We start from the raw sequence: 16,808 nt of genomic DNA on the forward strand, positions 1-16,808 counted from the left end.
ATGAACTGCTTCTAGTTCAGGCCTTTGTATATTCCAATCCCTCTGCCTGAAATGCTCCTCCCCCTCCTTGTCCTGCTAGCTGCTTTTTAGTTTTTAAGTCTGATATAGTCCCACTTGTTGATTTTTGCTTTTTTTGTCTTTGCTTTTGTAGTTCCCAAAAAATCACTGTCAACTGATGTCAGGGAGCTTACTGCCTGTGTTTTCCTCTATGAGTTTTATGGTTTCAGGTGTCACATTCAAATTATTAATCCATTTTTTAAAATTTATTTTATTGGCTGTGTTGGGTCTTTTCTGCTGTGCGCAGGCTTTCTTTAGTTGTGGTGAGTGGGGGCTACTCTTCGTTGTGGTGCGCAGGCTCCTCACTGCCGTGGCTTCTCTTGTTGTGGAGCACAGGCTCTAGGCGCATGGGCTTCAGTAGTTGCAGCACATGGGCTCAATAGCTGTGGCTCACGGGCTCTAAAGCACAAGCTCAATGATTGTGGAGCATGGGCTTAGTTGCTCCATGGCATGTAGGATCTTCCTGGAGAAGGGATTGAACCCGTGTCCCCTGCATTGGCAGGCGGATTCTTAACCACTGTGCCACCTAAGAAGCCCCTGTTAATCCATTTTGAGTTGATTTTGTTTATGGTGTAAAATAATGGTCCAGTTTCATTCTTTTTCATGAGGCGGTCTGGTTTCCCCAGCCTAATTTATTGAGGAGATTGTCCTTTCCCCATTGTATATTCTTGGCTCCTTTGTCATAAATTGACCATATGTGCATGAGTTTATTTATGGTCTCTCTATCCTGTTCCATTGATCTATGTATCTGTTTTTATGCCAATACTGTACTGTTTTAATTACCATAGCTTTGTACAATAACATAGAAAACAGGGAATATGATGCCTACAGCTTATTCTTCTTATTCAAGATTGCTTTGGTTATTCAGGGTCATTTGTGGTTCCATGCACATTTTAGGACTGTTTGTTCTATTTCTGTGAAAAGTGCCATTGGAATTTTGATAGGGATTGCATAGATCTGTAGATTCCTTTGGGTAGTATGGACATTTTTATGCTAATTCTGCCTACTCATGAACATGGATTATCTTCCCATTTATTTATATCTTCAACTTCTTTCATCAGTGTCCTACAGTTTTCAGTGTACAGGCCTTTCACCTCCTTGGTTAAATTTATTCCTAAGTATTTTATTTTTTGGATGCAATTATAAATTGGATTGCTTTCTTAGTTTCTCTGATAGTTTGTTGTTAGTGTGTAGAAACACAACAGATTATTGCATATTGATTTTGTATCTTGCAACTTCATTTATTAGTTCTAATAATTTTTGATGGAATTAGGGTTTTCTCTATGTAATATCATGTCATCTGCAAATAGTTTTACTTCTTTCCAATTTGGATGATTTTTCTCTTTTTCTTGACTAACTGATCTGGCTGGGGCTTCCAATACTATGTTGAATAAAAGCAGTGATAGTGGGCATTCTTGTCTTCTTCCTGATCTTAGAGAAAAAGCTTTCAGTCTTTCACCACTGAGTATGACAACTGTGGGCATATCATATATGGCCTTTAGTATGTTAAGGTATGTTCCCTCTATACCAATTTTGTTGAAAGTTTTTATCATGAATGGATGTTGAATTTTGTCAGATGCTTCTTCTGCATCTATTGAGAATAATCATATAATTTTTTATCCTTCATTTTGCCAATGGGGTGTATCACATTGATTTTTCTGATGTTGAACCATCCTTGCATCCCTAGAATAAATCTGACTTGGTCAAGGTGTGTGATCCTTTTAATATATTGTTAAATTTGGTTTGCTAATATTTTGCTGAGCATCTTTACACCTATGTTCATCGGGGATATTGGCTTGTAATTTTTTCTTGTGCTGTCCTATTTTAGTTTTGTTATCAGGGTAATGCTGGCCTCATAAAATGCATTTGGAAGTGTTGCTTCTTGTGTTTTTTTGAAAGAGTTTGAGAAGGATTGGTAGTCATTCTTTAAATGTTTGGTAGAAGTCATCAGTGAAAACATCTGGTCATGGACTTTTGTTGAGAGGGTTATAATTAATGATTCAATGTCCTTACTAGTACTGGTCTGTTCAGATTTTGTTTCTTCATGATTGTCTTGGCAAATTGTATGCTTCTAGGAATTTGTCCATTTCCTATAGGTTGTCCAATTTGTTGGTGAATAATTATAATAGTCTCTTATGATCCTTTGTACTTCCATGGTATCAGCTGTAACATCTTCTTCATTTCTGATTTGGAGTCTTCTTTTTCTTGGTGAGTCTAGCTAAAGGTTTGTCAATTTTATCTTTTCAAAACAAAAAAAATCCAGCTCTTAGTTTCATCGGTCTTTTCTATTGGCTTTTAAATTTATATTTCATTTATTTCTGCTCTGATCTTTGTTATTTCCTCCCTTCTACTAACTTTGGGATTTGTTCATTGCTCTTTCTAGTTCTCTGAGGTATAAAGTTAGGATGTATATTTGATGTCTTCTTGTTTCTTAATGTAGGGATTTACTGCCATGAATATCCTTCTTAGAACTGCTTTGCTTTATCACATACGTTTTAGTATGTTGTATTTTCATTTTCATTTGTCTCAAGGTTTTTAAACTTTCTCTTTTGATTTCTTCTCTGATGCATTGGTCATTCAGTAGCCTCCACATACTTGTGAATTTTCCAGTTTTCTTATAATTTTTAATCATACCACTGTAATCAGAAAAGATGGTTGATATGATTTTGATCTTAAATTTATTAAGATTTTTTGTGGCCTAACATATGACCTGTCCTGGAAATATTCCAAGTGTACTTGAGAAGAATGTTTGTTACTTTTGGATGGAATGTTCCATATATAAGTCCATCTGGTAATAATATATTCCTTTTAAGGCCAATAGTTCATTAATTTTTATCTGGATGATCTACCCATTGATAAACGAGGGGTATTAAAGTCTCCTGCTATTATTGTATTACTGTCAATTTCTCTGTAGGTTTGTTAATATTTGCTTTATTTAGGTTCTCCTCTGTCAGGTACATAAATATTGTAAAATATTATATCCTCTTTTTGCATCGACCCCTTTATCATTATATAATGACCCTCTTTCTTACTAGTTTTTGTCTTAAAGTCTATTTTGTTTGATGTAAGTGTAGCTACTCTAACTTTGTTACATTTCCATTTGCATGGAATATCTTTTGCTATTCCTTCACTTTCAGTCTGTGTGTGTCTGTACATCTGAAGTGAATCTCTTGTAGGCAGCATATTAGATGGGTCTTGTTTTTTTTTTGTTAATATCCATTCAGCCACTTGATGTCTTTTCATTTGAGAATTTAGTCTGTTTACATATAATCTAATTATTGATAGGTATGTACTTACTGCCATTTTGTTAATTGTTTTCTGGTTGTTTCATAATTCCATCTTCTCTTGCTCCCTTTGTGATGTGATGATTTTCTGCAGTGGTATGCTTAGATTTATCTTTTGTGTATCTATTATAGGTTTTTGCTTTGTGGTCATCATGAGGTTTACAACACTTATTTATCATAGTCCATTTTAAGTTGCTAACAACTTAAGTATGAACTCAAAGCTCTACATTTTAATGCCATCATTTTATTTGTGTTACAATTTATATTTTTTTACCCTGCATATCCATTAACAAATCACTATAGTTATTTTTACTAATTTTGTCTTTTAACTTTCACACTAGCTTTATAAGTAATTAATCCATCACTACTACATTAGTTTTTTCTAAATTTTACTATACATTTACCTTTACCAGTGAGATTTATACTCTCATATGTTTTCCTGTTAGTAATGAGCACCCCTTCATTTCAGCTTAAAGAAGTCCTTTTAACATTTCTTGTAAGGCCAGTCCAGTGGTGATTAACATTAGCTTTTCTTGCCTAGGAAACGATCTCTCCTTTAATTATGAGGGACAACTTTGTCAGGTAGAGAATTCTTTGTTGGCAGTTTCTTCCTTTCAGCACTCTGAATATATCATGCCACTCCCTTCTGGTCTGTAAAGTTTCTGTTTACACAATCTGCTGATAGTCACATAGGAGAACCTCAGGGTTGCAAGTTCGCTCCTGATGGTGGGTCTCCACACTGACAGTGAGGTTTATGGTGAGATTTTGTCTCAGCCTCTCCTACCAGCTTAGATGTGGGTTTTCCCTGTAGGAGTCTCTCAGCTACTTTTCGGTTCTTTCCAGAGGCAATTGTTCCACATGTAGCTATAGAATCAGTGTGGCCAGGGAGGTGGTGAGTGTAGGATTCTCCTATGTAGCTATCTTGCACTGGAACCCATACACCTTTTAAAATAACAAATTGAGGTTCAGGTGCTGATTCTTTTTTCTAAGATTTAAAAGCATCATTGACAATATAGATACTATTTAGTTTAATCTTTACCCAATTAAACAGTAAGAAATAATGCGGGATAGTCTACTGATGCCATAAATTTTCAAATTAATAAAGACAAGTCATAAGTGGTCATGGGGAAGGATGTGGAAGATAACCTGCAGTTATTGATCAGAATAAAGAGAAATGACAGGTCAGATTTTTCAACATCTTAAGGATATAGTTACAAATTTTTGTGAAGAAGTTACCAGCTATTATAAGTTAGTATAAGACTTTCCTAAACAGTGAGGACATCTGCCAAAAAAAAAAAGAACCAAAAAATAAAAATCCAACAACTGACTCAATAAAATGTAAATGTTAACTCTCATTTTATTTACTATGGACTGCAGGCATACTCTTGCCTCTTCTCTAGCTAGACAACTCCTTATCACTAGCAGCTGGAATCCAGTTGTGCAGTTATGGCAAATGGACAAACTTCATCCATCAGTAATGAGACAGAAGACCACTAACTGTACTCACAAATAATTTATGGGTCAGAAGATATTTCCAGGAATACTAGTTTGAGACTTTAATTTATGGTCCAAGAGCTTTTATGGAAAATTCAATAAAAAGATTTTCTTTAGAAGAACTTTATGGGTATATGATTAGCAATACCTAGTATGTCTGAATTTTAATTCCCACTGGGATCATAAAGCTCTGAATACTGTGATTAAGCAAAGAAACGGTTTTAAAATTTTCTTTTACAACCTAACAAAAAGATACTCAAAACTAAAAAGGCAACAGATTTGACTGCATGGCAAATCTACCTACACAGTTTTCATTCTGTAAAGAAATAACTTGTGAAATATTCCTAAAGTCACAGGAAAACCATTATTTTTGTTATACTCCACAATTCTTGGAACTAAGATTAGAGGTTCTAGGACTTAGATCTTTATGCTACAGAGAATGATATTATCCATTAAAATGGGACATAGTTTTCTAAAGGGTATTCATTCTCCAGGTCATTAAAGAATTTTACCTTTTTTTTTCTTTATTCAAAACATTTACCAACTGGAAGAGGAAACAGACACCTGAAAATCTTTTTGTTTATCTTTTTTGTTTTTGTGTTGCTACTTGTAATTTTCTTATACACGCTTTCCAGGTCACTTGGAAATAAGACTATTTCCTTTGCTGGGTAAGTATTTTGTAAAAATTAAGTGCACAGTATTTCTTGAAATGAATACAAACTTTCAACCAATAACATTAGGTTACCTGTAGAGAAAAGGATACAAAACTACTGAGACAGGTAACATAGGATTACAGTTCTAACAAAAATCTGTGAAAGGCAATCATCAAATTACAATTTTGATTGATTTCCTTCATTGTTATTTTTACTGTCTGCCACAAATTCTGCAGTTTGGAGTCCATTTCAAATCCTTCTAAGAGTGCACTTCATGAGTTAAATACGTACAGACAAACTAAAGCAGATGTACTGTAAATTACAAAAAGTAAACTGTTTTACATATTATAGGCTGGAGGCAGGTTAATGTAATCAAAGGTTATAGTTCTGCAAAGTATGATGGTAGGATTTTAAAGCTCAGATTACATAGGTTTGTTAACTCTTGGTTTGTTTCAAGTATTACTGAGGTATATTTGAAGCACATCCTCAACTCATTGCATCATTTACAGCTGTCCAATAATGAGCAGTAAAATATCTGAAGTACGAAACATGTAATGTTGACAAATGTTTTAGAACATCAGGAATAAGATTAATGAAGAGCAAAGTAAATCATCTAGAACAAGGAAAGGGTAGGTACATTTATTAAAAATAAAAATAGTCCACAGTCTGATAACAAACAAAACCATTCAGAATTGAAATTTATCCAATATAATTGCAACAATGCACATATATTAAAAAACCAAAGAGCCAGTAAGTAGTTTTGTTACAGTTTTAGAAAGGAAAACAGGATTGTGGCTAGCTCCTGTGGGAGGCCTGGCTTACACACAGCACGCAGGCCGAGTGCCGCTTTCTGTGTCCTGTGTAGCACAGTGGTGTACGGCGTGTGTGTTTATTCGGTGAACACACTGTTTCTGGAGAAAATCGCAGTTTCTGTAAGGATGATCCAGTACATAAATCAGTGGCTCCATTTCATAAAAGATCAGTGTAAGCTGGGAGAGCAGGGACGACTGTTTTCAAAGTCTTCAGTTTTAACAAAAGGTACAGAATAAACTACTAAATCTAGACGCTTTCACATTATTTTGCACGAGTATCAAGTACTGTTTATGTAAAATCTTAAGTTAGCCAAACTATAGTGTCTTTAAACTTTAGATCAAAGTTTGTCACTCTTTTAGCATGGCTGATAAGTCTTTTCTGCCTTTGTCACTAATAATACGTGTCAAACCAAAGAACTCTGAAAAAGAATATGCACTGATGAAGGAAAATAGTACCGAAAATGTACCTGGACTTCAGTCTTAAGACACACACAGTTCCTGTTGGATACCGGACTGTGAGAGTTTATTATCTTCAGTCTTTTCAGGTCCTGAGGTGTTGCAAGTAGCCTTCCGTTTAAATAATCGAAGACTCAGTCGTAAGAGTTCATTGTCTACCATTGGAGCATTTGTATAAGCTTGTTTTATGGTGCCCTATTTGGAGAAAACAAAAACAAATTTAAAAAGATGTACACCATTAGCTGACAGTAGAAAAGACAGGTTAACTACTAACAAAAATGTCAATTATAAGAAAAATTAGTTTGGGATGAATACTTAATTAGTTGTATTGAATATTTAAAAGAAAAATTAAGAAATGTTTTCAGACTCAAGGAATCTTAGAAAAGAAGGCAATCTTGAGAGAGTGCCTAGTCTAACTTCTTGCTTAAAGTAGGAATCTTCTTGATAATCCCTGACAGGTAATCAAGTAGTTGTTACTTCATCGTTTCCAATAACAATACAAAACAACAAAAACATACTGCACATTCTATTGTTGAATGGTACTATTTTTAACACGTCGAAATAAAATCTCTTTTATGGAGCTACACACAAATTCAGTCTTACTTTCACATGACAATCTTTCAATTCACTGAAGAGAAGCACCGAATGTTCCATACTCCTTACTGGTCTGTTAATATGCCATAAGATGTAGGCTCCAGAACTGAACAAATTCTCCAGAAGACAGCTGATGAGGGCAGTCTCCTGAGAAACTACTACCTTCTTTGTTCTTGATGCAGTTCTCTATTATTGGAACTTAAAGCTACATTAGCAGTCTTGAAAGTTATCATCATAAAATTGTGTTAAATGTTCTCCAACCCTGTCTACAATGAAATAGGTAGGGCAAGATTTGAATATGTCCAGTATTCTGCTATTTCTCTTCTAGGATCTTTAAAGGAACAGTGATGCCCTGATCACATTTGCATTATAAAAAAATACTTTATAAGCTGTGATACAGTAAAAATGGCTTGTTTAGGTATAGTTCTGTGAGTTTCTACTCATGTATATATTCAAGTAACCAAGACCACAATCAAAACAGAGAAGTTTCATCATTCAAAAAGATTCCTTAGCTTATTTTCTGTTTGCTTCAGGTAAGTGTCAATTTCCTTTATTCGTCTCAAGTAAATACTTACAAATAATAACTTGTATTTATTTCCTCTCTTCAATTTGGTATATTCTCATAAACATTATATATATATATATATAAAATCTCCTCACCACTCTGGGAAATTTTTTCCTTGTCCTTCAGTTTAAGTAAGTTTCTGGTATATTTTATTACCGAAAGAAACTTTTTGCAAATGAAAAATACTTCATACGTGTAGACTTAAATTTTCTTCAAGTACCAATAACAATTTGTTATTCAAAACAAATGTTCTTCAATACTATTGAAGTAAAATAAAAATTATTATAAATTCTAATAAATTCTTTCTTTTACATGTGTAAAAGACTGGGAAACCAAACTTATAAAAACAGACAATGAGACCTGAATCTCACCTTACAGCAATCAAATGAAAAATATGTCATCCATACTACTCAATAAACACTTTCCAATTTTTCTAAGGAAACAATGGTACCTTCTCATTTTTAACAAGCTGCTTTCGGATTGCAGAATCCCGTCTGAAGCATAATGCTTTACAACATGGTCCAAGATTACTAAGAAGACTTGCTCTTTCCTCTTTTCGTAGTAATGCAGCCATGTTGAGAGCCCCCAATTCATGCTCAAAAAGACTGTCTGCATCTTTCAACAAAAAATAAACACAATAAAGTTTCTGAAAATAGAAGTGTTTAGATGACTATTCCACAAAATCTATACTTTATCAAAATTACCAACATTGGTGAAAATTATTTTATATTAAAGGCAGTGTATTCTCTGTGAGAGAACTCCAACATGTAGTTGTGCTGCTAGTGTCAAGCAAAAATAAATATTCTGATAGCCACTTTAAGATATCAGAAAAACAGAATTAGGAGAGAGAATTTTGATAAGGATTGCTAACTATGGGAGTCAAATTCAATATACTGCCTACCAACGCAACTACTAAAAGTTCTAGATTCACGACTGTATTATACAGCAAGATTCAAATGTAGTAACATGACTACATTCTGTGATCCCTAAAAAACTTAGGCGATTGAGTAGGTGTTTGTTAGATAATCTGCAAATTTTATCCAACATTTGGTCACTATAAAAACCTGGGACAATGTATCAAATTAAAATCACTTAGTTTTAAGTCATAACATGCAAGGTAAGGAGAAAACACTTAATAAAAACAGACAAGAAATCAAAATGTACAGAATAGGGCCAGTCATTAACCTAAATAAATAACAGAAAGAGCAGTAACTTCAAAGCTAGCATTCTAAAAGTTGGCCAAGAGTACAAATGGTACCAGGTAGTGTTTCTGTAACATGATCAAAATGAGTTACTGTTAGAGCCCACAAAGGGAAACAGTAAAAAAACACCTAGGTAAAAACAAAACACATGTGACTGAGAATTAATAGAACTGCATTACCTATATCATTTCCTGAACTGCAAAGCATAAATAGTGAGATTAGATAATTAATAAGAAACTTGTCTCATGTAATATACCTAGTCATTAAGTTACATACCTAGTGAACAGGTTTATAACAAAAGTAAAAATAAATGTAAATAAAAACTCAAAAATAGTTCACAAATCTGAGGAGTTTTTAAAAATACAGTGCCAGGGTTCTACCACCAGATCTACAGACTCTCCACAGTTGGAACTAGGATACTTTAGTTGGGGTGTGAAAGACAGTTCCTCGGGTGAGTCAGACATACCACTGTTTGAGCCGACCAATGACACAGTCATATAATGCACACTATTAAAAATGGCTGCACTGAGTCCATGCACTTCCTTGAAAATTGCTCATTGGGACAAATTACTTTTTATTTAAATCCCTTCTATTTTCACAACAGTAGACTATAAAACACACTTGCAAACCTCCCTAGCTAAACTTAGTCTAGTCCTGGTTTTGAAACTGACCAGAAGCAAATGACTCGAGACATGAAACACATATGTTAGGTACAAGTACACCAAAGGAACTAAGATAACTGGGAAAGTTGAGTTCAAAAGAACTTAATCATACTCTAATCAGAAAACCTAGACAAAAGCAATTTAAATTTCAGTACACATACAAGTTTTCTGTTTTAAGCCTTAGAATTTAAAACTTACATATGGAGTAGGTATATACTTTCTTGCCAAAGCATAAGGTAGGGACCAGAGAAACAGAAAAAATCATACAAACACACACACACACACACACACACACAAACCCTTTAAACTAAGTAAAGTGTTCTGGAATAATGAAAAGCTGTAGCAGTAAGTTCTAAAATCAATGAGAGGGACTTCCCTGGTGGCTCAGTGGTTAAGAATCCACCTGCCAATGTAGGGGACATGGGTTTGATTCCTGGTCTGGGAAGATCCCACATGCCGCAAAGCAACTAAACCCATGCATCACAACTACCTGGCCTGCACTCTAGAGCATGCGAGCCACAACTACTGAGGCCGTGCTCCGCAACGAGAAGCCCCCGCTCACCACAACTAGAGAACTGCTGTGTGTAGCAACAAAGACCCAAGGCAGCCGAAACCAAACAAAATTTATAGAAAATCAATGTGATGATATTTCCAAACTAAATAGCAACAGCTCATATTTACTGAGCATCACTGTATGTCAGAAATTATTGTGTTTTACTTGCAATAACTCATTTGTTCCTCCTACCAATCATATGACTCGGTGGTGTAATTATTCCCAGCTTGTAGATGATGAGAGTAACACACAGATTAAATAATAGATAGTAAGTGGTATGCCTACTGGAATCCAGGTCATCTGGCCCAGAGACTAAGTTCTTAACCATTTTGTTAAAGGCTCAACCTAAACATCTACATTTGAGTAGAATTCCCCATTTCCCAGGAGAAAGGGTTGTCAAGATAACCAATTTGCTTAGATATGAAAAATACCTAGCTCACTTTCCCAGGCTCTACCTCATTTAGCCTTGGGTATACCACTGAGCACACTGACATTAGAACTTACCTGTTAAAAAGTAACTTTGATACAGAAAGATCATTGTGCTATCTTTTACTTTCCTGTAAGCTTAAATTTTTCTCAAAATAAAACAAACTTTCACCATGAGGATTAAATAATGAAAATAAGTGAGTCCTCCAAAAAAACAAAAGTTCTTATGATTGCTACATGAGAACAGAAGAGAATCCTTTTCAAAGGCACCTTAATATTTACACTAAACATTATATAGTCAATGTGGGATGGAATTACCTTTGGGTTTTTCTAAAAGTCTCTGACATGTTTCTTTGACTTTAGTAAAGAGTTCAGAACCCGCCAACTTTTTAGAAATCCCAACTCTCAGCATAACAGCTCCAGGTGTGAATTTTAAGAGTGCAGCCCCAGGCTCTCGTGGTTCCTTTGGATGCTTTGGCATAAGACCAGACCAGTCCACATCTATCACATCTAATGGATCTACGAAAAGTTTAGGAACAGAATTTTATTACACCAAGAAATACCATTCTTGTTATCTATAGAGAAATACAGATTGCAAGACACAGAAAGCATTAAATAACAAGTAATTTACATCAAAAAAGGTATATTCTTAAACAATTTTCTATAAAAACTAATATTTAGAATCTAAGGACATCTACAAATAACTTTCTCACCAAAAGAAAATAGGTAAAGTGGTTACAGGTGAGTGCCCCACCTTCCATTTCATTTATATGTGGAATCTAAAAGAATCAAACAAAAAGAAAACCAAACTCATAGATGCAGAAATTGGTGGTTTCCAGAGGGGAAGGGCTCTAAAGGTTAGACAAAATGTGTGAAGGGCATCAAGAGGTACAAACTTGCAATTATAAAGTAAATCATGTAATGTACAGCATGGTAACTAGTCAATAATACTGTATTTCAACATTAAAAGTTACCAGACAGTAAATCTGAAAAGTTCTCATCACAAGAAAAAAAATTTTGTAACTCTGCGTGGTGAGAGATGGTAACTAGACTTAATGTGTTGATCATGTTGCAATGTATGTAAGTCTCAAACATTAGGTTGTAAATGCCCATCAACAGATGAATGGATAAAGAAGATGTGGCACATATATACAATGGAATATTAGCCATAAAAAGGGATGAAACTGAGTTATTTGTAGTGAGGTGGATGGACCTAGAGTCTGTCCTACAGAGCGAAGTTAGCCAGAAAGAGAAAAACAAATACCGTAGGCTAACTCATATATATGGAATCTAAAAAAAATGGTACTTATGAACCCAGTGACAGGGCAAGAATAAAGATGCAGATGTAGAGAACAGACTTGAGGACATGGGGGGCGGGGCACGAAGGGGAAGCTGGGGCGAAGGGGAAGCTGGGATGAAGTGAGAGAGTAGCACTGACATATATACACTACCAAATGTAAAATAGCTAGTGCGAAGCTGCTGCATAACACAGGGAGATCAATTCAGTGATGGGTGATGACTTAGAGGAGTGGGATGGGGAGGGTGGGAAGGAGTCGCGGGAGAGAGGGGATATGGGGACATATGTATAAGTACAGCTGATTCACTTTGCTGTACAGCAGAAACTGGCACAACAGTGTAAAGCAATTATATTCCAATAAAGAGCTTAAAAAAAAAAGAGGAACCAAAAATAGAATATCTTTGGGCTATTTTTCAGAAAATAAAAATAAATTGCAATGGAATCATTCTCTAAATAAACAAAGTTCAACCAGTTTACTTTTGCCATGTTAACGCATAATTATAGGAAGGTGATATATTACTCTGAAATGGAAAGTACTTTATAATCTTTTACTTTACTTTTAATATCAACTAAAGACTGTGTACACACGTCCTTAAAAAAAAAAAAAAATCATTAGGTTGTGTACCCGAAACTGATGTAATGTATGTCCATTATACTTCAATAAAAAACCCAAAAACAAACAAAAAAAGCAAGCAAACACCTAATCAAATCCATTCCTATAAATAATGCATTTAAATTGCCTGAGAGCTCCTCAATGAAAAAACTCATCATTTCACTAAGATTAGGTCTGATGTGTTGAAGCTTGATACCAGAATCATTTTAAGGATTAATTATATCTAGGAGTATATTTAGTTTGCATGTGTGTATGCATACACAGACACACACCAGACACAGTTTACTTTTTAAAAACAAATAATTCATTACAAAAAAGCTTTAAGAATCAGGCAGTGGCTATGATTAAAATGGAGACTATCACTGATAAGCAACAATTTAGGGAATTAACAAAATAATGTTCTATTCATAAATACCTAATAGCTGTTAAAGATAACATTCATATATACATTATACATTAGTAGAAAAAAATGTAAAATATAACAGCAACTTAAGTCAAAATAAAAATTTAATATTCTATATACCCAAATAAAGCAAAGACCCTCACTATAATTAAAAAAAAAATTGTTAGTAACAATTAGACTAACTGGGATGATTCAACAAGAAAATTAAAGGTTGCTGCCTCATGGTGTAGTCACTGGAGTAAGTTCTGGCAATGTACAAAGTACTATAAGTGAAAATAATTACTGAATTTAGAAAACTGAGAGAAAAGTATATAAATAGCATTCAAATGTAACCTCAACCTTTGTAAATTTGTGAATGGTCATTTCATAAGTTGGTTTGTGGCAGCACAGTTGTGAAGCTGTGTACCATGTACCTACCATCTAGAACACTGCTAGACAATCACTGGTTGGCTAAATTCCAGGTCATTCTATAGGAATCAAACTATGGAAAGGATATCTTACAATTGTGTTGTTTTAAATAATCCCTTTCCAATTTATAGGCAATGTCTACTTAAAAATGAGCAGAGCATATTAACTATAATTTTCATTTTACTGGCCTTTCAATGTCAATTAAAACATAAATGGGAAAATTCTAACTGCATTTTATCAATTCGTACAGCATGAAAGGGAACAAAGAATATCTCAATATAGTCATGAAATATTTTTTATGTTCAACCACCTCTGCAAATGATTACCTGGCATCTTCTCCTCATCCTGTTGGTCCTCCCTCTTTTCAGCATCACCTGCCAGAATTTCATCTAGCTCATCATCACTAATTGGCTCATATCCTTCTCCAGCACCAGATCCTAACGAATGCACATCATCTAACTTGGATTCGTCATCTCCTGCTAAATAGAAAAATTAATTTCACGCCAAAGAGAGCATTAAGGGAAAAGGATATCTAAGTGAAACCAAAGAGGAGAGGCTGTGCACACTAAAAAAGAGTTGAAAAGCATTTTTTTATTTGAAAACTGTATTTCTTAATTATTCAAAACACTTGATAATTCCAAAAGAGAACTTCAAAATTAGTTACATTTAGTTTCAATGGCAAGAACACAATATGGACAGCACTATCAAAAAGATTGCAATTAAAATATGAGAAATAAAATCTATCACTAACAGATTAATGTTGACTGTTATGTTAATTTTTTATAATAAACTTTAAGTCCAGAGAAATCTAATTTTAAAAGGATGCATTAATTTATCAAAATAAACTCATTAATTTTACTTACCAACTTTTCTCAACTACCTAGGCTAAAGCTCTGTCTCCTGGTGAGTTGGTTGTGAACTTGAATTATCATAAAACTATATAGTACACTTACTATTTCTAATCAGGTGTTATCCATACACTTTACTGCGTTTACAACACTAGTTTTCCAAACGCAACAGTATGTTTTATAAAACTTACAGCAAATAAAGTATAATAAACTATGAGATGCTTCTTCTAGTCATTCTAATAATTTTCTACTCTATTAAATTCCGTAATAATCTCCTCATACCCACCAATTCACTTCTAAACAATTTTAATAACTTCATTAGACAGATATACATCTAAACAGAAATACAAATAATAGGATTCTTAGCTTTTCAAGCTTATCAAACTCATTATCCTACTTTAAGTGCATAAAATTTTTCATTTCACAATAGGTAATTCACCTATAAATTTCTATGCTGTGTCATCTGTGATCCCAACCATGAATGGTATATTTTAGGGATGAAGGGCATAAATTCCAATCACAAGAGAATTGTTATAATGATTAGTTAAAATTATATTCAATTATACCCCAAGATTGTACCTCCAATAGTACTGTGGTTCACAAATTGATGCTATTTAAATTCAAATTTGAGATAAAATGAATGTGAAGACCACTGAGGTAGAAAAGTTTTTGTGAAGTAGAAAAAAATATGTAACAGCTGGTGTACTGGAATATATCTAATCAAATAACCAAAAGATGTAAGGATGTTTATAGTTTTAAAAGAATGTGAATTTTATTCTGGGACTAGTGCTACAATACAGCAAATAAAAAGAATATAAAATATTACTGCTTATGTACTCAGTATGCCAGAAGTTTCTTGGGGGCTTAAAGTGGAGAGGTTATGTCAGAACAATGGTGTAAGCAGTGGTATCAGAATTGGACAGTTTGTGGAAGCAGAATTTCCAGAAGAATTCTCAGGGGGGCCATCACTATCGTTAACCTGGGCTATAGTTCACCAAAGAATAAGATGTAGAACATGTATGCACAGGCAGAACATATTTTCATTCATCAGCCATTTATGTATCCTTGCTAGAGTCTCGATGATAAAGAAATGAAAAGCTATGGTGCCTAACAAGGGAGTACAGTATAGTGGGGAGAAAACTATGGAAAAATAATTATAATATGGTGCAGGGATGCTATTAAAGATACATAAACAAGATGCTATGGCAATTTGAAAGAGTGAGCATCTTTAGCAGAGAAGGCTTCGTAGAGGAAATAATGCATAAACTGGAACTTGCAGTTTGAGTAAGAGGAGATAAAAGGGAAAAGGTCTATCAGGCAATGGGAAGAGCAGGTACAGAAAAGGCTAGAGAAGGTAGCCCATTCAGAGAACACAGAGGCATGAGTCAGTCTGTACAGCAGATGGGGGTGAAGGATGGAGAGTGGATGTCCACACAGCTGAGGCTGGCTCTGAGTGGGCAAAAGAGTGGATGTGGCCTTCTCAGGGTCCCTCATTCTAGGAGCGGGGAGTCACTTTAATAAGGGAGCTGAGCATCCCCAGATTTTACTATCAGTGGAGGGCTCTGGAACCCATTCCTGCAGATACTGAGGGACTGAGGGATGACTATAATCACTGATTTCATTTAGCCTCATCTGCACCAAGTCTACCCTGACAGTACTAATGAGGGGAACACATTGTTTAAGTAGCACAGGGCTTTTCCTCATAAAATCTATTTTCCCTAAAACAATGGAGTCAATATGCATACCAGATGACCTTTCAAAAGGAAGTATGTGTTTGCTATGAAATCTGAAAGGGAATGGAACAGTGAAACAGACAAAAAAGGCGAGATACTCACCTTCCACACTCTCTGTTCTCTCAGCTTTATTTGTATCTTCAAATCCCTGCAGAGATCCTAGATCTTTATCCATTCTTTCTTTATCCAAAGCTAAAGAGTCTCGGGAAGTGCCTTCTAGGTCTCTTTCATGGTCACTCTCCAGTTTTGCTTCACTGCGTTTTAAAGAGTCTATTTGAGAACTGTCAAAAGTTCTGTCCCTGTCCCTTTCCATGGACTCAGAGATTAGTCTCTCCCTTTCCCGGTCCAAGTCTCTCCTTTTGTCTCGTTCTCTCTCCCGTTCCCGTAGTCGATCTCGGTCCCTGTTCCGGGGCCAGTCTTTATCGGCATCTCGTTCCCATTCTCTCTGCCGTGCATCTCTCCTCTCTCTCTCCCGCTCTCTCTCATGCTCATAACGATCACGCTCTTGAAGCCTGTCTCTGCTATCAAATGACCCTGATCTGGAATGGACCTGTCGATCTGACTCAGGAGAACTTCTTCTGGAACTATGGCTTCTTGAATCCTGGCGATCTAAAATAAATACACCATAAACAAAGAGTTAACGAGTGATAACATGGAAATAAAATGCTTCATTTTAAGGTCTTTTAAAACTGAAAATTTATCTTTTTCTACATTTATTTTGAATTATCCAAAGGACTCACCTTAAGGA

At 34.9% G+C, this 16,808-nt stretch overlaps 1 protein-coding gene across 6 annotated transcripts in view; it reads right to left on the minus strand.

Moving 5' to 3' along the window:
• Positions 1-6,135: 6,135 nt before the first annotated feature.
• The window catches only part of ZC3H13 (zinc finger CCCH-type containing 13), an 83,706-nt gene continuing 73,033 nt past the window's right edge, over positions 6,136-16,808 (minus strand). For 3 of the 6 annotated variants that reach the window (XM_057707445.1, XM_057707449.1, XM_057707446.1), the window contains 5 exons: positions 16,163-16,669; positions 13,806-13,958; positions 11,077-11,277; positions 8,367-8,530; positions 6,136-6,951 (listed from right to left, as the gene is read on the minus strand). In XM_057707445.1, the coding sequence (XP_057563428.1) occupies positions 6,781-6,951; positions 8,367-8,530; positions 11,077-11,277; positions 13,806-13,958; positions 16,163-16,669 (1,196 nt within the window). In that variant the 3' untranslated portion in view covers positions 6,136-6,780. The remainder of the gene's footprint in view (positions 6,952-8,366; positions 8,531-11,076; positions 11,278-13,805; positions 13,959-16,162; positions 16,670-16,808) is intronic. The other 3 variants (XM_057707448.1, XM_057707450.1, XM_057707447.1) reach the window with 2 other exon arrangements.

This window comes from Hippopotamus amphibius, chromosome 14 (genome assembly GCF_030028045.1).
Source record: "Hippopotamus amphibius kiboko isolate mHipAmp2 chromosome 14, mHipAmp2.hap2, whole genome shotgun sequence".
NCBI lineage: Eukaryota > Metazoa > Chordata > Mammalia > Artiodactyla > Hippopotamidae > Hippopotamus > Hippopotamus amphibius.